At 44.3% G+C, this 24,030-nt stretch overlaps 1 protein-coding gene across 1 annotated transcript; it reads right to left on the bottom strand.

Annotated features, from left to right (window-relative positions):
* Positions 1 to 11,148: 11,148 nt before the first annotated feature.
* LOC138768641 (olfactory receptor 5I1-like) lies at positions 11,149 to 23,034 on the bottom strand. The gene is made up of 4 exons (XM_069946593.1): positions 23,002 to 23,034; positions 22,408 to 22,745; positions 19,967 to 20,277; positions 11,149 to 12,107 (listed from the first exon to the last, which is right to left on the bottom strand). Exons 1-4 carry the CDS (start codon positions 23,032 to 23,034, stop codon positions 11,149 to 11,151), a joined length of 1,641 nt encoding a protein of 546 aa, XP_069802694.1.
* Between the last annotated feature and the right edge of the window lie 996 nt (positions 23,035 to 24,030).

The following is a 24,030-nucleotide window of genomic DNA, read 5'->3' as shown; positions in this document are numbered from 1 at the left end:
GGATCAAACCGAATCTTACTTTTCAAAAGTTCGCTCATCCCTAATTAAAACCAATCAATGTCAGTGCTATTATTGTGGTGGTACAAACACCTCTAACCCCTCCTGTATGGTATTCTGTTGTTGCTATCACCAGTGTAATATGACGATCTCCTTAATATAACTGTACTGTTATTTATATGGTGTACAGAACCTGTGTAGAGCTGAGTGTGTTGATGGCGTAATGGTCGATTGAGGGGGTGGGGGCCCCAATCAAAAGTTTGCTATGGGGCCCAGCCATTTCTAGTTACGCCCCTGCTCCCCAGCTGTTGCAAAACTACAACTCCCATCATGCCTGGATATCCCAGACATCATGAGAGTTGTAGTTTTGCAGAAGCTGAAGAGGCAAGGTTCACTACCCCTGTCTAATAGTTCTGCACTGTAGAGAGGAGCTGGGGGGCACTCTGCTGCATTGCCAGGGTGACAAGGGTTAATGGGGGGGGCACGGACAGGGACATCTCTAAGGAGCACCGTAGGCAAAAGCCGGAGGAAGCATAATGCATGCGTCTGTGCACGACATGCCTCCGGCGCTCCATTCACTTTAGTGAAGGCAGTGCCGAATAAAGAGCTATCTGTACGTCAGAACACTGCAGGTAGTGTTCTGACGTGCGGTCTGTCTGTCGGTTCGGCGGCATCAGTTGTAGAACGGATCATCCGAACTGTCCCATTAAAAAAAATGGGATCAGTTCAGAGATGCGTTTCCCTCCGGTGATTCTCTACTGCGCCGGAGGGAAACGCAGACGGATGGATGCATGTATGTAAACTAGGCCTTATCAAAGACAATCCCATGTATCAATACAAAATACATGTGTAAATGCACTGAGAAGCCATTGAATAAGGAGCTACATTCCAGAGTTCAATAAACATAATTAATTTGTTAAAATTCTTGGATATGCCTGTAAGTTGTAGTTGATGTAGTTGGATCCAAGGCTATCACACCTGTGACTCTAGTTTTGTGGTATACCTGATTAAATGCCCCTGCGGTCTTGGATACGTTGGGGAGACCACACAGCGCATCCGGGACCGCATTTCCAAACACAAATCTACTATACGATGTAAAAACCTACTACTCCCCATCCCCGCTCACTTCCATACAATGGGCCACACTATAGCACAATTACGGTTTCAGGTTCTTGAACATGTGGAGCAACCTAGGAGAGGGGGTAACAGGGTGGAACTCCTGAAACGGAGAGAAGCCTTTTGGATACACATGCTCCAAACCATCGAACCACATGGCCTACACCGAGCGTATGATAGGGTTTACAACATCTAAAACAACTAGAAACGTATACTTCACATATCATATGTATCTTTTACAGGTTCGAATGATTGATATACTTTACCTTTGTTTACCATGCACTGACGTTATCTCTATTATATTTTTCTAGGGTTAGAATACATTCCCTTGATAGCATCCTTTATACTGATATGGTAACTATGGTAACCGTCTATGTCCAGTTTCTGCCTGTTATCTCCTATTGTCTCCTCCTATTGTCTTCTCCCTATGTGTATTTTTATCTTACCCCTGACTTCTTATTCCCCCCCCCCCCCCCCCCCGTTTTTTCTTCCTTCCCCTGTTTGATCTGTCCCCTCATTTTTATGTTCCTTGTCTCTATTTATCCTTGGTTTGTCTTACTCTCTTGGCCCTTCCCTACCTCCGACACTCTCATCCCACCGTTGTATACACACACCTTGCTCCCATCTATCTTCATTTATTTTTTTCGGGCCCCCATTCGAGTTTTGACATTTCCTCCTTATTCATTACACTCTCCTTCCTGTCTGTCTTTTCAGTATTCCTTTGCCCATACTTATTGCCCTCAGTTCGGCCACATACAGCGTCATACACTCCAGTTCCGCCTTCTTCCAGCGTCCACCGCGCTGTGTGCGATGACGTCACGCGCACGCTCACACGTGACATGACGCGCGCCCATGTGACCCCGGAAGTGCGGCTCTTATAGCACGGCCGCTCCAGCTCACACTCCACCTAGACCACAGACGTATCCACTACTACTGGTGAGTTTGGATTTATGCGCTTACATTTTCCAGCACCTGACTTTCATCTCCTTCCCCCGCCTATTTCCTCAGTGCTCTCCATACTCTACCCAGCACATCATGACACTTGTCCTAGCATTAGTCTTCTAGCTCCTTCCCTCTCTCATCTCATTTCCCCAGCGCTCTCCATACTCTATCTAGCACATCCTTACACTTCCTCCAGTACTGGTCTCACAGTTTCTTCCCCCGCTAATCTTTTTCTCCCCCCAGTGCTCCCCACATCCTGACATTTCTCCCCATACCTATATCCTACTCTGATTTCCAGCTATGTATACCGTGTTGTTCTAGCCTCTAGATTCATGTTGTGATCTATATCTTACCTGCCCAATTTGGTCACTTCTCTGGGGTTTATGTACCATCTCCTCTACATGTGCTAGTTACCATCAACTTACCCATGCCTCTCTATACCTATCTTATATTTGTTTTAACCTATATGCTGATCAGTTAGTATAATCCCTCATCTGGATGCAATGGGTTAACTGCCATCGACTTGCTCCTCCGCATCTTATTGTATATATATGTAAATATGTTCTTGTCCTATAATTTGTTAGACCTCCTATCTATTATTCTAATTTGATTCGTTTTATATACTCCCAGTATCATTTATACCTTGGATTTATACCGTGTTCATTCATTACAGAGATCTACTAGCCTGAAGAAGGTCCGGGAAGGGCCGAAAGCTCGCTTGATAGTTATGATCTCTACTGCTTAAATGTTTCACATTGGTCGGAGTATACAACTTCTGTTTATCACTGTATAATAAGCCATCACTTCTGCATTATCTTGTGTGCCGTGGATTTTACTTCTTATAAATAGACTTATGACATGCACCAATAGAGAGACCACATTAGGCATAAAATGAAACTTTTACTGAATTGGTTCAGAGGGGGGCCGGGTGCTATGTAGAGCCCGGGACAACTGACAGCTGCATTTAAATGTATTATTTCCCATTTTCCCGGTTTTTTAGTGGGGGTGATCTCCCGATCGCAGAGGGGGAATCCCTTCTGCTTACCGGGCTGGGGCTCAGCGTCGCACTGACGCTGATCCCGGATCAGCAATCCATTTATGTGATCTGCTGAAGACCAAAGCAATACAGCAATGATCTGATTGATCTGTATTAGGTATACTGCAGTCACTGCAGTAATACTTAAAGTCCCCCGGGGGACTAAAAGTTACTGTATACTGTAAAAAAAAGTTTTTTTTTATTACTAAAAAATCAACTCGCCTAATAAAAGTTTGAATCACCCAGCTTTTCCCATTTTATAAATAAAAATAAATAAATAAATATACATATTTGGTATTGCCACATTTGTAATCACCCAAACTATTAAATTATAACATTCAGGATATCGCATGTTAAACGGCGTAAGAGAAAAATTCACATATATGCAAGTAAGGTACCGATAAAAAGAACAGATCATGGCGCAAAAACTGACACCTCAATTAGCCCCATAGACCAAAGGATAAAAGCGTTATAAGGCTGGGAATAGAGCAATTATAAACTCACAGTTTTTTTTTTAAGGTTTTAATTTTTAAAAAGCTGTCAAATAAAAGAAAAGTGATATAAATTACATATCACTGTAATAGCACCGACTTGACGAACATATACAACATGTCAGTTTTACTATCAAACAAATGGCGTACACACAAACCCTCTAAAAAAGAAAACTGATTCTTTTTTTTTTTTTCAATTTCACTGCACAAATATTTTTTTTTCTGATTTCACAGCATACTTTATGGAAAAATTAAGTCTTCCATTTCAAAGTACAATTAGTGGCACAGCCAATAAAGGCTCATGTTGGTCAAACAGGTGAATAAATGCAAGTGCTATGGCCTTTTAAACACGAAGAGGAAAAAATGAAAACTCAAAAACGAAAATTAGTTTGGTCCTAAAGGATTTAAAAAAAAAAAAACACTGTGGTTTGACAATTAATGGTTTCTCCCAACCACTAACCATGAGTGAGGAAAAAAGTTTTTGTGTTATCATTAGTGATGAGCGAGCATGCTAGTCCGAGCTTGGTACTCGATCGAGTATTAGGGTACTCGATGGTACTCGTTACTTGGACGAGCATCTCGCAATACTCGAGAAAATCTCATCATCCGTTTCCTGTAAGTTTGGGCACTATTTCTCAGCCAATAAACATGCAGGAGACTCTTTGGTACATCCTGCGATCACGTGGGACCCATACATGTCGATAGCATCGATTGGTTGACCAGATCAGATGACCCTGTCATATACAAATTGCGGCCGGTAGTGCTCTCTTCAGACGTATGCTGTGAGAGATTAGGGACAGAGCTGCTGCTGTTCAGGGAGAGTGTTAGGGAGGGAATTAGCATTCCAGTAGGCAGGGTATATACCAGCAATACAACCAAACAGCCCTTGTAAGGGCTTCAAATCATTTTTAAATTGTATAACTACAGACTGCTGGCTGAGACTTGCAGAGCAGCTACCACGATTTCAGCAGCACACTGTGGTGATCGGCTGCTGGCAGAAAGGGGACATTAGGTGTTGCATACACACCCCTAAGAAGTGCTGAGTACTCTTTTATGATTTTGTGTCTGGTGCTGCTGCTGTCATAGATTGTATTGCTGTGATTTGTAGTACACCTGCATAGAACTTTACTGCTCATTGTCCTGTGTAACAGGTGCCATAGACCACAGCCCACCACTTACACACAGACCCTATAGACAGCCTCCAAATACTAGTGTGACACTGACCACCAGTATGTTTGCTGATTTCTGTATTTCTTACTCAAGGCATATCTAAGCTCACAAGTGATTGCACTGTGTAAGGGGTTGTCACACAGTGTATAGCTGCAACCACCAACAGATTGTAAACTACAGCCTCCCAAAAACTATTGCTACCTTACTCACTTTTATTGGTTCTCTGTGTCCTCACTGCCATGCTGTGTGTGGAATAATTTTTGGGAGGATCACCTGCTACCACTTCTACCTTGGTCACTCTGTCATCTCCGCCATGCTGTGTCTGGCATAATTTTTGGGAGGCTCACCTGCTTCCTCACTCACTTTTATTGGTTCTCTTTGTCCTCACTGCCATGCTGTGTCAGGCCTATTTTTTGGGAGGCTCACTTGTTACCTCACTCACTTTTATTGGTTCTCTGTGTTCTCACTGCCATGCTGTGTCAGGCCTAATTTTTGGAAGGCTCACTTGCTACCTCACTCACTTTTATTGGTTCTCTGTGTCCTCACTGCCATGCTGTGTCAGGAAAATTTTTTGGGTGGTTCATATGCTACCTCTGTTTTAATGGTTCCCTGTGTTCTCAACCCCATGCTGTGTCAGGCTAAATTTTGGGGTGCTTCATATGCTACCTCTGTTTTAATGGTGCCCTGTGTTCTCACCGCCATGCTATGTCAGGCAAAGTTTTTGGGTGGTTCATATGGTACCTCTGTTTTAACCAGGCTGTTGCCTATAATTTGGAATAATGGTATGATTAGGAAGCCTCAGAGACATCCATGCATGCTGCCCCTGTTGTTTCCTGTCCATTTCCGTGGTGTTTCCATCATTTTCTGAGGTTGACAGGTTTTAACACGACCTTCCCTCTACCGAACTTGGGTCCCCTGCAAAAATGCTCGAGTTTCCCATTAACTTCAATGGGGTTCGTTACTTGAAACAAGAACTCGAGTGTCGGGAAATATTCGTCTCGAGTAACGAGCACCCAAGCATTTCAGTACTCGCTCATTACTCATTCATATTCTGTGAAAAAGGACAAGAAAGTGGAAATTAGGCTGGGGTATATAAACTATTCAGCACAACTCAAATGTTGAGGTAATAGCAAATATATGTCATTTTATTTTTGTTACATGTTTTGTGTTAGCCACATTTATTTGGTTTTCATATCTGTTTTAATGTTATTGAATAAAATCACATTTTATTCCAACATTTTATTTTATTTTTTTGCTTTCGTATATCCATTTTCTTTGCTTCTGATTACATTATTTATAGGAGTTCTGTTCTTTTCCTATAATGCCTTAATGAGTCAATGGTGCCACTATTTTGCTCAATATTTTTTTCATTGCTATTTTAACTTCCTTATTTCTCAGACTGTAAATGAAAGGATTCAGTTGTGGAGCAATAATCGTGTACACAACAGATCTTGTCCTCATTCTTACCATAACTTGACTTTGGTGTCAGGTATACAAAAATGAGAGGACCGTAGATTATAGCAACAACTATCAAGTGAGAACTACAAGTGGAAAATGCTTTTTTCCTTCCAGAGGATGAATGAATGTTCAAAATTGTCGATATGATCTTAAGGTAAGATATCATTGTAAGTATAAGGGGCGTCACGATTATCCCACCCCCTACAGTGAACTCAATAAGCTCATTGAGCCAAGTATCTTTGCAGGACAGTTTCAGTAATGCAGGAACATCACAAAAAAAAAGCTATTGATTTTATGAGATCTACAAAAAGGCAAAGAGAATGTAAAAGCCGTGTGGACAATAGCACTGGTGGCTCCAATGACCCCCGACCAAGCGATGAACTGCATACAGACTTTTTCGTTCATTATGATGGTATAAAGCAATGGATGACATATAGCATTATATCGGTCATAAGCCATGGCTGCAAGAATATAGGATTCTGTTACACCGTTGGACACAATACATCTGCACCGCAAAACCATAGTACGCTATGGTTTGAATTTCTGACAAGAATTTTACCAACATTTGTGGTGTTGTAGATGAAATGTAAAAGATTTCCAGAAAGGAAAAGCTGCTAAGAAAGAAATACATTGGATTATGAACATTCGGGCTGAAATTATATGCAAGAATTATATGCCTCACAAGGGTTTTTTGCCTTCCTCTGGATCAACACAGGTTGAATTTGATGGACTTCTCAACTAATAATTGGCCTAATACCCCCAAATAAATAAAAAATTGTCCCTTTCCTCAACTAAATAGGAATGGCCGCCATTCCCATTAGAGGCTTGCCATGTTGCATATACAAAGCTCCTGTGCTGCCAGGACAGTAGAAACCCCCCACAAATGACCCCATTCTGGAAACTACACCCCATAAGGAATCTAACAAGGGGTGCAGCGGGGATATGGCCCCCTGGTGACGTGCACATTTGTGCTGTGAAAATAAAAAAAAGGGTATTTTTTATTTTCACAGCACATGTTCTACATATGTGCCTGTCACCAGTGGGGTCCATATGATCACTGCACCCCTTGTTAGATTCCTTGAAGGGTGTAGTTTCCAGAATGGGGTCACTTGTGGGGGGGTTCTACTGTCCTGGCAGCATAGGGGCTTTGTAATTGCGACATGGCCTCCGTCCTCCATTTCAGACTCTAAATGGCGCTCTGTCCCTTTGGTGGCTTGCCCTGTGCATAATGGCAAATTATGTCTACATGTGGAGTATTTTCGTACTCAGGGAAAATTACCCTACACCTTTTGCATTCATTTTCTTATTTTTTTTTTTAACTCAGTTTTATTAAAGTGTACATAATGGTATACACAAAGAAACGCATACCAATAGGTAAAACAAATCAGACAGCTATCCAAATCATACAACATTATACAACAAAAGATAGGTTACACTTTACAGATAGGTTAGGCAAACATAGGTAAGAAGTAAGTTCATGGGTCAACAGCTTCCTGTACTGTCATCATGACGATGATACAAAGCTCAGGTCTCAAGAGATCATCTAGAGGAGGTGTTTCGGCATCCCAGGGTGACACATTCAGATAAGGTCGGGTAGGTCTTGAGGGCAAACCATCGTCCGTGGCGACTGACACCACGCGTCCCAGATCTTGCGAAATTTGGTGGGGCATTTGCGGTGTTTATAAATAATTCGCTCGTACGCTAGAGCCGAGTTAACTAGTGCTATCCACGTTTCAACCGTGGGGGGCCGTCTGTCAATCCACCGTAGCGCGATCGCCTTCCTGGCAAGGAACAAAGTCTCCCTGAGGAAAATCACCCGGTGATGCGTCCACACCTCCTCGCACAAGGCACCAAACATGCATACCGTAGGATCAAGGGGCACCTGCATGGGACACATCTCCGTAAGTACCCGAACCACTCCCTGCCAGAATAACCGAATGTGGGGACAATCCCAGATCATGTGCCAGAAGTCAGCTGGGGCAAATTGACACTTAGGACACGATGGAGCCGGGATTCTGCCCATTCTATGAAGACGCACTGGCGTTAGGTAGCTCTGGTGTACTATATACAGTTGTGTGAGTCTATTATTTATAGAAGGAGACACATGCGTATGGGATTCTAACATGACATCATAGGTTTCATCGGACATAAATGGAATGTGGTCCCTCCATCTATCCACTGCAGGGAGTGGAGTATTGGCTGCCTTGTGCCGGATGAGGTGCGAATAAAGCAGGGAAACCAGTCCCCCAGGGCCCTGAGACCGAATTATGCCAATTAACGGGTATGAGGATATCGAGAGACCCTCCTCAGTGAACTGTGTCTGGAGCGCATGGCGCAACTGGAGATATCTATAAAAACTCGAGTTGGGCATGTCGCGAGTATCCTTCAGCGTATCGAAGGTCACCACCACCCCCCCTCGATATACGTCAGCCATATACAAAACCCCCCTGTCTCTCCAATACTGGGCGTCATGAAATGCAAGCAAATGGGGCAGGGCACTGTTGTCCCATAACGGGGTTTCCTCTGGGATGTCCGTATGGGATGTGATGTACTTGGCGGCCTCCCACACCCTTCGAGCAATTCATTTTCTTATTTAACCCCTTGTGGAAATAAAAAAAAAAAAAATCAAGGCTAGACCAACATTTAGTGTAAAACTTTTTTAATTTTTACACTAAATCATTGATCTTGTCTTGATTAATTCCTTTTCACAAGGGGTTAAAAGTTAAAAAAAATACAAAATGTGTAGAGCAATGAAAATACCCCACATGTGGACATAAAGCACCATGCGGGTGCAGGGTAAGCCTCCAAAGGGAAGGAGCGCCATTTGGCTTTTGGAGGCTGGATTTGGCTGGAATGGATTTTGAGGGGCCATGTTGCATTTAAAAGGCCTCTCTGTTGTCAAGACAGTTGAAACACCCCACAAGTGACCCTATTATGGAAACTAGACCCCTCAGGGAATGTAACAAGTGGTGTAGTGAGCATATGGACCACACTGGTGACGGGCACAAATGTGGATCAATGTGGCGTCAAAATGAAATATTACATTTTTTACACTATAATGTTGGTCTAGCCTAGAATTTTTAATTTTTACAAGGGGTTAAAAGAGAAAAAAACCACACAAAATGTGTAAAGCAATTTCACCTGAGTCCGTTAATACCCTACATGTGGACATAAAGCGCCATGTGGGCGCAGGGCAAGCCTCTGAAGGGAAGGAGCGCCATTCGGATTTTGGAGGCTGGATTCGGCCAGAATGGATGATGAACGCCATGTCACATTTACAGAGCCCTCGTGCTGCCAAGAGAGGGTAAAACCCCCACAAATGACACCATTCTGGAAGCTACACCCCTCAAGGAATCTAACAAGGGGTGCAGTAAGGATATGGACCCCTTGATGACGGGCACATTTGTGCCGTGAAAGTGAAAAAAATAAAAATTTTCCCTTCCACGTCACATTGTTATACATTTGTGCCCGTCACTTGTGGGGTCCATTTGCTCACTGCACCCCTTATTAGATTCCTTGAGGGGTGTAGTTTCCATAATGCGATAACTTGTGGGGGGCTTCCAGTGTTTTGGCAGCACAAGGGCTTTGTAAATGCGACATGGCCCTTGAAATCCATTCCAGTGAAATTCAGCTTCCAACAGACAATTGGCGCTCCTTCACTTTGGAGGCTCGTCCTGCGCCCGCTTGGCACTTTATGTCCACATGTGGGGTATTTTCTTACTCAGGAGAAACTGGGCTACACGATTGGTGTTTTTTTTATCCCTTTGTAAAAATGAAAAATTAAAGGCTAGAACTACATTTTAGTGTAAAAAAAAATTAATTTTTCCTTTTTCACGCCACATTGTTCTGAAAATCTGTTAAGCACCTGTGGGGTCCAGATGCTCACCGCAGCCACTTGTCACATTCCTTGAGGGGTGTTTTCTAGATGGTGTCCCTTTAGGGATGTTTTTTATGTTTTGGCACCCCAAAGCCTCTGCCAACCTGAAGTGGTACAGTCAAAAAGGACCAAATATAACGTAGGCATTGAAATTCACTACGCACTCCTTTATATCTGATAGCGCAATAGGGCCACATATGGGATATTTCTATAAACTGTAGAAACGGGGCAATAAATATTGGGTCGCATTTCTCTGGTAATAGGTTTACAATTATCAAAGATATTGGATTACAATAAAATCTCTGCACAGAAAAATACAATTTTTTGCTTTTATTTCTCTGAATCCCCTAAAGGGTTAAAAAAAAACTTTCTGGATGTGCTTTTTCAGTTTGGGGGGTGCAGTTTCTGAAATGGGGTGCTTTGTGGGGCTAACATACAGTCCCCTCAAATACACTTTAAACTTGAACAAGTCCCTAAAAAAATCTGATTTTGAAATTTTACTGAAATTTTGGAAAATGTTTTAAGCTTTCTAATGTCTAAAAAAAATGAAAGATTATTAAATGTCGCCAACATAAAGTAGACATGTTGCTAATGCTATTTAATTTACAATTTATGTGGCATAACCATTTTCTGTATAAGCAGAAGTTTCACAGTTGGAAAAATGCAATTTTTCACATTCTTCTTTTTTTTTTTCATAAAGATTCGTTATAAGTATTGACTCCAAATTACCAGAAATGTAAAGTACCATATGTCATGAGAAAACAATCTCAGAATCAGCCGGATAGGTAAAAGCACTCCCAAGTTATTAATGAATAAAGTGACATAGGGCATATTCATAAAATTTGCCTCAGTCCTTAAGGCCATTTCAGGCCCGGTCCTTAAGGGGTTAAATTGGGCACTAGAAAAAAAAGTGCAGGGAGGAACGAGCATTTGGAAATATTTTCTGGGGAAAAATTCAAAATTGATGCATATTAGAGAAATTACTATTGAGCACAGTGCTTCAGGATAAAATACTTGAGGTAAACTTTTTTTCTTTTTTCTCCTACCATAACCAAATGTCCTCAATGAGTCAATGGCGCCACAGGATTGTTTAGCATTTTTTTCACCGCAGTTTTGAATTCCTTATTCCTCAGACTGTAAATGAAAGGATTCAATAGCGGAGCGATAATCGTGTACATAACTCCCACCAGCTTGTCCTCATCTTTGCCATAACTGGAACTTGGTCTCAAATACATAAAAAAAACAGAACCATAAAAAATAGAAACAACTATCAAATGAGACGTACAAGTGGAAAATGCTTTCTTTCTTCCAAAGCTTGAGTGAATGTTGAAGATTGCTGATATTATCTTTATGTAAGAAGCAATTGTCAATATTAGTGACCCTACTGCCAGTCCACCCCCAATAATGAAGACAATAAGCTCATTGAGCCAAGTGTCCTTACAGGCAAGTTTCAGTAATACAGGAACATCACAAAAAAAGCTATTTAGTTTATGAGAGCCACAGAAAGGCAAAGAGAATGTAAATGAGGTGTGGATTAAAGCATTGGTTGCCCCAATGGCCCATGACCCTACGACAAGCTGAATACAGGCTATTTTTCTCATAATGACAGTATAAAGCAATGGATGACATATGGCATTATAACGGTCATAAGCCATGGCTGCAAGAATATAGAACTCAGTCCCTGCCAACAGTAGGACAAAATACAATTGAGCGGCACAACCATAGAAGCATATGGATTTGTTTTCCGACAGTAAGTTCACCAACATTTTTGGAGCTGTGGTTGAAACATAAAAAATTTCCAAAAAGGAAAAGTTGGTAAGAAAAAAATACATCGGATTTTGAAGAGCTGGGCTGAAATTATACGCAAGAATTATGGAAACATTTCCAATTATTGTGATGATATAAATGAGAAAAAAAACAACAAAAAGAAAAACTTTTAGTTTCTGGTTCTCAGAAAGTCCAACTAATGTAAAGTCTGTGCTTAGCGTCTGATTTGGGTTGGGCATTTTAAATTGCTTTCCTGTGTTGAGAAAACATTATATAAAGTTAAAAAGAGTAGGCAAAATAATAATAGGAAAAAAAAAACACATTGCTTGTACTCAGTCTGTATATCAGTCCCTGTCCGAATTACAAATTTACCTATCTGTATGTTTTGGCGTCGGGAGCAAGCTTACCCAAACATAGGGAGAACATACAGACTCCTTGCAAATGTTGGTGGTATGTGAACCCAGGGCCTGAGCACTGCTTTTGGTACCTCAACAGTTCATAGTGCCCAAGCCATTGAATTTTTTTTCCCGCCAACTTTTTAAATGGTAACTCATTGGCATTGTTGAAAAAACAGAATCTTCCAATATTTCTATTTGTTTCTACAGTAAGGTGAATGGCCTTACCACGTAACGATCCTCAGAAGATGAGTTAATCTTAGGTACCGACCATGAAGAACCAATGAGTGTTCACAAAGAAAAAAAAGGAAGCCTTTCACAGTGGCCATTTAAAATCAATACGAAATTGGTGCAAATAACAGATGTGCATCATCCTGTAGAAGATTGACTTCTCTTTTAGAGGCTGACCACTTGGGTTAATATTCTAAATTCTGTGAATTTTATTATAAAGCAACTTATTGCATTCTATAGGCCAATCTTAAGGCAAATACTTAATTTTTTTTGCTTGCCCATATAATGCACACCTATCACCACTAATCCTGCTGTGCCATCCGTTTCATCCCAGCTCTGCTGCATTTACATTTTTGATTCCTGTAGCAGGGTCATTAGACCTCTGATCAGGTACAATCGTGACTTTCAAATTGCAAACTTTATCCTCTCTGTTTCAAACCTTCTATCAATGCCAAGATGCTTTAGTGTAATAGTCCTCATTTCTATATATCTTTAAATAAGCTAAGAGACTTCTCTCTCCCCTTTCCTTTGGAAAATTTGTGTGGAACAGTCGATGCAACCTCTGCTGTCTAAACTGTGACCCTATTTAGAGCATGGAAACACATGTGATTTTCAGTTCTCATGGGCCAACAGAATAAAAGGATGCCAGGCATATTCAGATAAATAAATAAATAAATAAATAAATATTCATTAAAAAAAAATGTAGTGTATATCTATAATTTCGGGTGACAACATTTGTCTAGTACATAGGTCTCCAAACTGCGGCCCTCAAGCGGTTGCAATACTACATTTCCCATCATGCCTGGACAGCCAAATCCTAGGCTTTAGCCGTCTGGGCAAGATGGGAATAGCCCTATTTACTTGTACAGGACAGCAGGAAATACCTGGCAGCGCTGTTTCAAAGAGTATAAAATTTGCAAGTAGGATCTACATTGCTTGCATCTCCAGAATAAGAAGATCATCAGTATGTTACAAATACCACATTTACACGTATAACCATACTACCTTATTTTATGCCCTGCACCTGTCATAACAATATGATGTTATATAAATGTTACAGAGTCATGCATCACATATCGCATAACACGTTCCCTTACGATGCACTAGACGCTTGGGCTTATATTGGATTTATCAGACATTGGGGATCCTGGATATTCTCTCTGGGCTTAATCCACACAGCCAAAAAACTTTCTAAATAACGTATGCTCGTAAGTATAAACTAATATCTCAATGTATTTTTTAAATTACCCTAAAGACTAGAAAGTTACAATTACAATTATAAACAAGATACAGTATGTTACATTTTTGTAAGAACTTTAAATTTACTCTTAAAAGCAGAAGTTTCCAAACTTATTTGCCTACCACACCAGTCAGAAGAGATGAGCGAACTTCTCAATAGTTTGTTCCAACCGGATTTTGGATTTCTTCGGACTTCATAGTTTAAAGCATCTATATGATACGGGGGTAGTGTATTTGGTTGAATTTAGGGCTCTACATGTCAGTAACATCATTATCTTTTCAATATTTCAAAGTCATTTTCTTTTTTTTTAGACTTCAATTAGAGATGAGCGAACCTCGAGCATGCTCGATTCGATCCGAACCCGAACTCTGGGTCTATGCAGGAAAAAGATCACAAATGCAGTGAAGGAGCAGCAGTAGTCATTGGAGGCCAGTGGAGGTCCAGCAATAGTCATTTGAGGCCAGTACAGGAGCAGCATTAGTCAACATGGAGACCAGGCAGGATCAACAGTAGTCAAAATGGAGGCCAGGCAGGATCAACAGTAGTCAACATGAAGGGCAGGCAGGATCAACAGTAGTCAACATGAAGGCAAGACAGGATCAACAGTAGTCAAAATGGAGGCCAGGATGGGTCAACATGGAGGCCAGGCAGGATCAACAGTACAACAGTAGTCAATATGGAGGCCAGGCAGGATCAACAGAAGTTAACATGGAGGCCAGGCAGGATCAACAGTAGTCAAAATGGAGGCCAGGCAGGATCAACAGTAGTCAACATGAAGGCAAGACAGGATCAACAGCAGTCAAAATGGAGGCCAGGATGGGTCAACATGGAGGCCAGGCAGGATCAACAGTAGTCAACATGGAGGCCAGGCAGGATCAACAGAAGTTAACATGGAGGCCAGGCAGGATCAACAGTAGTCAAAATGGAGGCCAGGCTCGGTAAACATGGAGGCCAGGCAGGATCAACAGTAGTCAACATGAAGGCAAGACAGGATCAACAGTAGTCAAAATGGAGGCCAGGATGGGTCAACATGGAGGCCAGGCAGGATCAACAGTAGTCAACATGGAGGCCAGGCAGGATCAACAGTAGTCAAAATGGAGGCCAGGCTCGGTAAACATGGAGGCCAGGCAGGAGCAAAAGTAGTCAAAATGGAGGCCAGGCAGGATCAACAGTAGTCAACATGGAGGCCAGGCAGGATCAACAGTAGTCAACATGAAGGCCAGGCTGGATCAACAGTAGTCAACATGGAGGCCAGGCAGGATCAACAGTAGTGAACATGGAGGCCAGGCAGGAGCAAAAGTAGTCAAAATAGAGGCCAGGCAGGATCAACAGTAGTCAACATGGAGGCCAGTAAGGAGCAAAAGTAATCAACATGGAGGCCAGGCAGGATCAAGAGTAGTCAACATCGAGACCAGGCTGGATCAACAGTAGTCAACATGGAGGCCAGGCAGGAGCAAAAGTAGTCAAAATGGAGGCCAGGCAGGATCAACAGTAGTGAACATGGAGGCCAGGCTGGAGCAACAGTAATCAAAATGAAGGCCAGGCAGCATTAACAGTAGTCAACATGAAGGCCAGGCAGGATCAACAGTAGTCAACATGGAGGCCAGGCAGGATCAACAGTAGTCAACATGGAGGCCAGGCTGGATCAACAGTAGTGAACATGGAGGCCAGGCAGGATCAACAGTAGTGAACATGGAGGCCAGGCAGGAGCAAAAGTAGTCAAAATGGAGGCCAGGCAGGATCAACAGTAGTCAACATGGAGGCCAGTAAGGAGCAAAAGTAGTCAACATGGAGGCCAGGCAGGATCAAGAGTAGTCAAAATCGAGACCAGGCTGGATCAACAGTAGTCAACATGGAGGCCAGGCAGGAGCAAAAGTAGTCAAAATGGAGGCCAGGCAGGATCAACAGTAGTGAACATGGAGGCCAGGCAGGAGCAACAGTAATCAAAATGAAGGCCAGGCAGCATTAACAGTAGTCAACATGAAGGCCAGGCAGGATCAACAGTAGTCAACATGGAGGCCAGGCAGGATCAACAGTAGTCAACATGGAGGCCAGGGAGGATCAACAGTAGTCAACATGGAGGCCAGGCAGGATCCACAGTAGTGAACATGGAGGCCAAGCAGGAGCAAAAGTAGTCAAAATGGAGGCCAGGCAAGATCAACAGTAGTCAACATGGAGGCCAGGCATGAGCAACAGTAGTCAACATGGAGGCCAGGCAGGATCAACAGTAGTCAACATGGAGGCCAGGCAGGATCAACAGTAGTCAACATGGAGGCCTGGCAGGAGCAGCAGTAGTCAACATGGAGGTTAGGCAGGATCAACAGTGGTCAACATGGAGGCCAGGCAGGATCAACAGTAGTCAACATGGAGGCCAGGCAGGATCAACAGTGGTCAACATGGAGGCCAGGCAGGATCAACAGTAGTCAAAATTGAGGCTAGGCTGGATCAACAGTAGTCAAAATGGAGGCAAGGCAGGAGCAAAATTAGTCAACATGGAATCCATGCAGGATCAACAGTAGTCAACATGGAGGCCTGGCAGGAGCAGCAGTAGTCAACATGGAGGTTAGGCAGGATCAACAGTGGTCAACATGGAGGCCAGGCAGGATCAACAGTAGTCAACATGGAGGCCGGGGAGGATCAACAGTAGTCGCCATGGAGGCCAGGCAGGATCAACAGTAGTCAACATCGAGGCCAGGCAGGATCCACAGTAGTGAACATGGAGGCCAAGCAGGAGCAAAAGTAGTCAAAATAGAGGCCAGGCAAGATCAACAGTAGTCAACATGGAGGCCAGGCATGAGCAACAGTAGTCAACATGGAGGCCAGGCAGGATCAACAGTAGTCAACATGGAGGCCAGGCAGGATCAACAGTAGTCAACATGGAGGCCTGGCAGGAGCAGCAGTAGTCAACATGGAGGTTAGGCAGGATCAACAGTGGTCAACATGGAGGCCAGGCAGGATCAACAGTGGTCAACATGGAGGCCAGGCAGGATCAACAGTGGTCAACATGGAGGCCAGGCAGGATCAACAGTGGTCAACATGGAGGCCAGGCAGGATCAACAGTAGTCAAAATTGAGGCTAGGCTGGATCAACAGTAGTCAAAATGGAGGCCAGGCAGGAGCAAAATTAGTCAACATGGAATCCATGCAGGATCAACAGTAGTCAACATGGAGGCCTGGCAGGAGCAGCAGTAGTCAACATGGAGTTTAGGCAGGATCAACAGTGGTCAACATGGAGGCCAGGCAGGATCAACAGTAGTCAACATGGAGGCCAGGGAGGATCAACAGTAGTCGCCATGGAGGCCAGGCAGGATCAACAGTAGTCAACATGGAGGCCAGTGAAGGCCCAGCAGTAGCCAACACGGAGGCAAGGGCAGGAGCGGCAGTAGTCAACATGGAGGCCAGTGAAGGCCCAGCAGTGGTCAACATGGAGGCCAGTGAAGGCCCAGCAGTAGTCAACATGAAGGCCAGTGAAGGCCCAGCAGTAGCCAACATGAAGGCCAAGGCAGGAGCGGCAGTAGTCAACATAGAGGCCAGTGAAGGCCCAGCAGTAGTCAACATGGAGGCCAGGGCAGAAGCAGCAGTAGCCAACATGGAGGCCAGGGCAGGAGTAGCAGTTGTAATGGGGTGACATGAGCAGCGGAAGCAGAATAATGAGGTCCATGGACAGGCGAGAGGTAGCAGGGCAGCAGCTGCAGCAGCAGGAATGGAGGAATGACCAGTAAGGTCTAGTTCACATACAGTATACGCCATAATTGAAGCAGAAGAGATCCTACATGTCAGTGACAACACAACCAAATCCTACTCTCTGGTATCAGGAGCAGGTGTCACAAAGTCCTTATCTATCCATGTGGCGTTCATTTTGATGAAAGTCAGACGTTCCACACTATCACAGGACAATCTGGTTCTCCTGGGACTGACAATATGATTTGCTGTGCTGAAAATTCACTCGGATGACACACTGCTGGCCGGACAGGAGAGTATGTCCAAAGCAAATTCATCGAGTTGTGGTCATAGTGAGCGAATAGTGAAATATTTGAATATTCGATATTCGTACGAATATCTCACTGATATTTGACTATTCGATCGAATATTCGATCCCATTAACGTCTATCCGAACAATTATTCGATTATTGAAAAACATCTATTCGACCACTTGGAGGTTCACCAAGTCCACAACGACACCTCAGGGAAAGGGAAGGGAGATTAGAACGCTTATCGAATATTTATCGAATATCCGGCGTACTATTCGATAATATTCGATACTATCGAATACCTTACTATTCGATCAAATATCTATTCGATCGAACAGTATTCGCTCATCATTAGTGGCCAGACATGTTAGGAACTTGTGATACCAAACACACAGAGACAGTGAGCCCTAAGCACAGCCCCGCCCACTGCCCCTACCTACTTGCCACTATCTGCCCTAAGATGGCGGCGAGCAACTGGGCAGCGGTCCCTGCACTGGCTAGGCGGAACACAAATACAAGACAGACAAACACAATGAAGAATAGTCCACAATACGGGTCACAACAGTCGGGCAGCAAAAGTACAAAATCAAGATCCAAAAGCGTAGTCAGAAAACAGGCAATATGATCAGGGGCAGGCAGCAAGCAAGGGAGGTCAAAGATACAAAGCAGGAGTCAGGAGATACAAAGAAACAGAATCCACTAGCAGGCAGAGACTAAGTCAATAACCAGCAATGATATCCCAGACTGAGGTTAGTTATACAGGAGGCCAGGGTTCTGATCCAGAACATAATTGGACCATCCCCCTGATCTCCAAGCACAGACACCTGAGAACAAAACAGAAGACCTGTCAGTCACAGCAGAACCAAAACACAGATTAACCGATTAACCCATAGCTGCACCAGGACGTTATTGAACGTCCTCGTGCCGCTATGGGAGTTCAGAGGGGGGTCGCGCGGCGACCACCCTCTGAACTGCCGCGATCCCGGGTGCCGCGAGTAGCCCGGGCTCGCGGCTATTAGCGGGCACGGTCCGATCGCCGTGCCCGCTAATTAAGTACTTAGAAGCAGCTGTCAAAGTTGACAGCTGCTTCTAAATACTTGCTGTTATACATGCCTGGTGGTCTAGTGGGGGGATCGCCCCCCTGCGGCGCGATTGCGGGGGGGCGATCCCTGCATCCATCCCGGGCCGGGGTCTGCTCCGTAATGGCGCTGATCCCGGCTCGGCATTCTATTGCTTTTGGCTGCAGCAGCCAAAAGTAATAGAACACCGATCTCATGGATTCATGCAGTATAACTATACTGCATGGATCTCTATGAGAGATCAGAGTACATATACTAGAAGTCCCCCAGGGGGGCTTCTAGTATATGTGTAAAGTAAAAGAAAAATGTATTTTTAATAACACAAAACCCCCTCCCCTAATAAAAGTCTGAATCACCCCCCTTTCCCCATTTTATAAATAAAAATAAATTAATTAATTAATAAACAAACATGTTTGCTATCGCCGCGTACGTAATCGCCCAAACTATTAATTAATCACATTCCTGATCTCACACGGTAAACGGCGTCAGCACAAAAAAATCCCAAAGTGCAAAATTGCGCAATTTCTGTCGCATCAAATCCAGAATAATTGTAATAAAAAGCGATCAAAAAGTCATATATGCGCAATCAAGGTACCGATAGAAAGATCACATCATGGCGCAAAAAATGACACCTCACACAGACCCATAGACCAAAGGATAAAAGCGCTATAAGCCTGGGAATGGAGCCATTTTAAGTGACGTATATTTGTTAACAACGGTTTGAATTTTTTACAGGCCATCAGATACAATATAAGTTATACATGTTACATATCGTTTTAATCGTAACAACTTGAGGAACATATATAACAAGTCAGTTTTACCCCAGGGTGAATGGCGTAAAAACACATTTCCCCCAAATAAAAGAAATGCGTTTTTTTTTTCAATTTCACCACACTTTGAATTTTTTTCTGGTTTCCCGGCACATTTTAGGCAAAAATTACATCTGCCATAGCAAAGTACAATTAGTTGCGCAAAAAATAAGGGCTCACTTGGGTCTCTAGGTGGAAAAATGCAGGCGCTATGGCCTTATATACACGAGGAGGGAAAAACGAAAACGCAAAAATGAAAACTGGCTGTGTCCCCTAAGGGTTAACAGAACTCAGCAGGTGAAGTCGGGTGTGTCCCAAGGTGAGCAAATAACCAGTGTTCACACACTACAAAACAAAACACAGAAACAGAATGCAAGAAAATCAGTACCTTCTGGGCCGCACGGCACGAGCCAAGGGGCGCATAATGCTCCGCAAAGATACAGTCCTGACAATACATCTAATTCTCCCACCCAGTAGTCCAGTGGTTGCGGCATGTTAGGTGGCGACGTAGAGTCCAAAAACACATGGACTTGCTGTTTGAGGAGTGTCGCCATGTTCTGCCGCTGTGCGGGTGCTCCTGTTACCCCGGCCTGTGGCTGCATGAAAGCGTGCATCATGGACATGAGGCTCAGATTGGTGCCGCTGCTCATGCCACCCAAGCTACTAGAGGAGGATGTGGAGGAGGTAGCTGGTGTGGCCCTGGTGGGAATGACGTGAATGAGAGCGCCGTGTTCGAAAGGCTGCCACTAACTGTTCACCCAGCTCCTCTCTATAATAATTCATTTTTTCCTCCCGTTGGGAAGGGTGAATGCATTCACACAGCTTGTAGCAATAACGTGGGTCCAGTAGTGTGGCCAGCCAGAAGTCAACCCGTTGAGGAATCCTTTGCAAGCGTGGGTCAGCCCGAAAGCATATCAACATGTGCTTAGCCATTTTCACCAGGGAGTGGGAAGGAGTCCCCGCCTCCGTCTCCACAGCATACTGCCAATGGGTACTGCCTCCATCCTCCTCATAGGCCTGAAGATCCTCCTCTGGCCCCCCTCTGGTCTGGCAGGAAGGCTCATCTCCTTCTCCTCCACCTGTCTCCCGTAAGAGTTCCTGTGCATTCAGGTCCTCCTACTCCTCCTCCTCAACTTCCTCTCCCTCCTCCTCTGCCAAGCCTTCCTCCAACAACCCAGGCTGCGACAGCAGCAAGACCTGTTCCTCCTCGACACGTATCGAGTCGTATGAGCATCAGCTCCAGTACATGAAGCATGAGTATGGTGGCGCTCAGTCCTTTGTCTTGCACACTGACCTAGGTGTCCTCCTCAAATGATCATAGCAAGCGGCAGGTGTCACGCATGAGCTGCCACTGCCCGAGCTCCAGGTTACACAGGGGAGTCGCCATGTCCGCCTGCATCAAGAGGAAATCTGTCAAGGCCTTCCTCTGCTCAAGGAGCCGGTCCAGCATGTGGAGGGTGGAGTTCCACCGCGTGGCTACATCGCAAGTGAGACGATGGTTGGGAAGACCATTTCTCCGCTGCAGGTTGAGGAGGATGTTGTGAAAGCGACTTGAATGGCTGAAATGGTTACACAGCTTTTGAGCCATTGACAGCACAGTCTGTAAATGGGATGAAGACTTTAGAAAGTGTGTAACTATTATGTTTAAAACATGTGACATACACGGGGCGTGCCTCATACCTCCTCGACGCAGCACGGAGAGAATGTTGCTCCCATTGTCACTCACTACCATCCCAACTTTAAGATGGCGTGGAGTCAGCCATGAGAGGATTTCCATCTCGAGCAGGTGGTGCAGCTCTTCCCCTGTGTGTCTCCTTTCCCCCAGGCAGGCTAGGTGCAGCACAGCTTGACACCTCCATGCTACACCCAAGTGGTACAAGGGAGGAACACTGGCGGTTGAGGACTTATTGGAGGAGGTGGAGGAGGACCGCGACACAGGAACCCTGCTGTGACAACGGGGTGGTGTCATCGCCTTCCCTAGCCAAGTTACTGGGGGCCCGCCGGCCATATTATATTTACCCACTGAGCAGTAATGGACATATACTGCCCTTGCCCGTAATTACAGCTCCAGATGTCTGTGGTTAAATGTACATGTCTGCTCACTGAATGGCTCAGCGAGTGAGCAACCTTTTCGCGAACATACCTTTACATGGCCGACACAGCTATGTTGGAAAAGTTGTGTCAAAGTAACCACTTTAAACGGCAGAGCCTGGAGCACCAGCAACTTGGCCAGGTTGGTGTTCAGTTGACTGCTACGGGATTGCTGGGTGCATATGTCTGCCTCTGGTATAGGGACTCCATGATGACAGGCTGCCCACTGCTAGCAACACAGGGGCCACCAGCTGAAGAAGGGAGTGAAGCCACACTCCCTTCCACAGAGGAGGTCTGACTGTGTGAAAGGCCCCCCTGACTACTGCTGATTCCTGCCGTTGTTGGAACGCGGGTCTGACTGGGCCTGCTGTGACCCACTATCACCCCGTTTCTCCCAGGCGGAAAGGTGGTGGCGCTTCATATGGGCAGCCATGGCGCTGGTGCCAGGATGGCAACTCTTGCCTCTTTTAATGCGCCTGTCGCACAGGAGACAGATGACCACATAGATATCCTCCTGGCACTTTTTAAAAAAACTGCCATACAGGCGAGGTGTAGAGTCTAGTAACGACAGGCCGCGAGGATGGGCAGTCGCTTCCAAAACTAGGACCTGCAGTGGAGAAAGGTTCCCCAGTGGTCATCTGCTTATCCCGGCTACGCTTCTGACTTGTTATTTGACTACTGCTGCCTGTCTGCTTTTTAGTTGTGGCGGGCCTGCTGGCGGAGGGATTCCCGGTTGACGAATCTGTCGAATAAGCCAACTCCTGCTGTGGATCCCATGTAACATCCAATGTAGCATCATCCAGTTCCAGAATGATGCTATCATCCTCATCAGGCTCCTGCCCAGCCCTCTCTCGTCTACTGCCTACTGCTCTCCTGCCAAGCCTATCATGGGCCTGCTCTGATATCGCCTCTGACACAGCTATGCCCTCCACTTGATTGTCCCCTGACTCTTCCTCCACATGCTCATTGTCAACAAAAAGCAGCTGGCTGGTCATAGATGCCATCAGTTTCCTTGCAGGCGGCGGGTCAAAAGTTAGCGAGATGTTGCTGATGATGTCAGATGGAGGAGGTGGAATCTAAGATATGGGGGAGCTCACCATAATACTACATAACAAAGGGGTGCAGCTAAGTGTCCAAAAAAAAGCAGCCTTGTGGAAAATAAGAAAAAGAAAGCTGGACACTATAATACAGCGCACACCACTAAATCCAAAAATATGCAAAGTTTATTAGGACAAACAAGAAAAACACCACAAAAACAGCAATAAAATCAATTAAAAACCACAAAGGTATATGAGAAACTAAGCAGGAGGACAATATACTCTCCTACTTTACCAGGGAACCAAACATATTAGTAATGCTCCACATGATCAGATATAAAGCTCATAAAGTGCATAAGAGTAAAATGGCCGGCAGAGTGAAAAAAGGAAATCTATAAATACAAAGCAATATACCATATGGAGGGTCCAAAGTGTTGTAGTGCAAATGTGCAGATAAATCATATAATCATTGTAAACACCAATATGAACCTCTAACATAACAAAAAATATGCCACATGAAGTAAATTACATGGGAGCAGATACCCTGGTACAGACCCAACGCGTGTCGTCACACACAGATGGAGGAGGTGGGGGAATTTCTGCGGGCCTGTGCCAAGTCAGGGTCGTGTCCGAAATACCCACAGATACCCGGCTGTCTCACTACTCATCCTTGTGGACGTCGAAGTGTGAGCCAGCCACTCCAGGACTGTGGAATTAGACGTGTTGACACGACCCTGGTGTGACAAAGGAAGCTCAGGCCTGCCACTGGACCCTCTTTCTGCAATACTTCCTCTTCTGCCCCTTGAGCCCGACTCTCTGCCCTGCCCTCTGCCTAAAACCCTTTGTGAGGTTTCCTGCTGCTGCTGTGACATGACTTTATATTAAAATTATGATTTCTACACTTGGTAGATGAGAACAGTATTTTCTGTAATACAGTCTAGCAGGCGTCACACTTTAGTATATCTGTATAGCAGGTTTTTTTTTTTTTGTTTTACTCTACAGACATGCACAAGAGATATACTGTATATATTTGTGTCTCAGGAAAACAAGTATGTCATATACACTCTTGCAAGGGTGCTACTATAGTACTTGGATATCTGTATAGCACTTATTTTTTTGCTTTTTTTCTACAGACATGCACAAGAGATATATATTTGTGTCTCAGGAAAACACTTACTGTATGTCATATACACTCTCGCAAGGGTGGCACTGTAGTACTTGGATATCTGTATAGAACTTTTTTTAGAGTTTTATTCTACAGACATGCACGTGAGATATATATATTTGTGCCTCAGGAAAACATGTATGTCATATACACTCTTGC

The sequence above is a fragment of the Dendropsophus ebraccatus genome, chromosome 12, assembly GCF_027789765.1.
Source record: "Dendropsophus ebraccatus isolate aDenEbr1 chromosome 12, aDenEbr1.pat, whole genome shotgun sequence".
NCBI lineage: Eukaryota > Metazoa > Chordata > Amphibia > Anura > Hylidae > Dendropsophus > Dendropsophus ebraccatus.
Note: the sequence above shows the minus strand (reverse complement) of the source record. Positions and strands in the feature narration are given on the sequence as shown.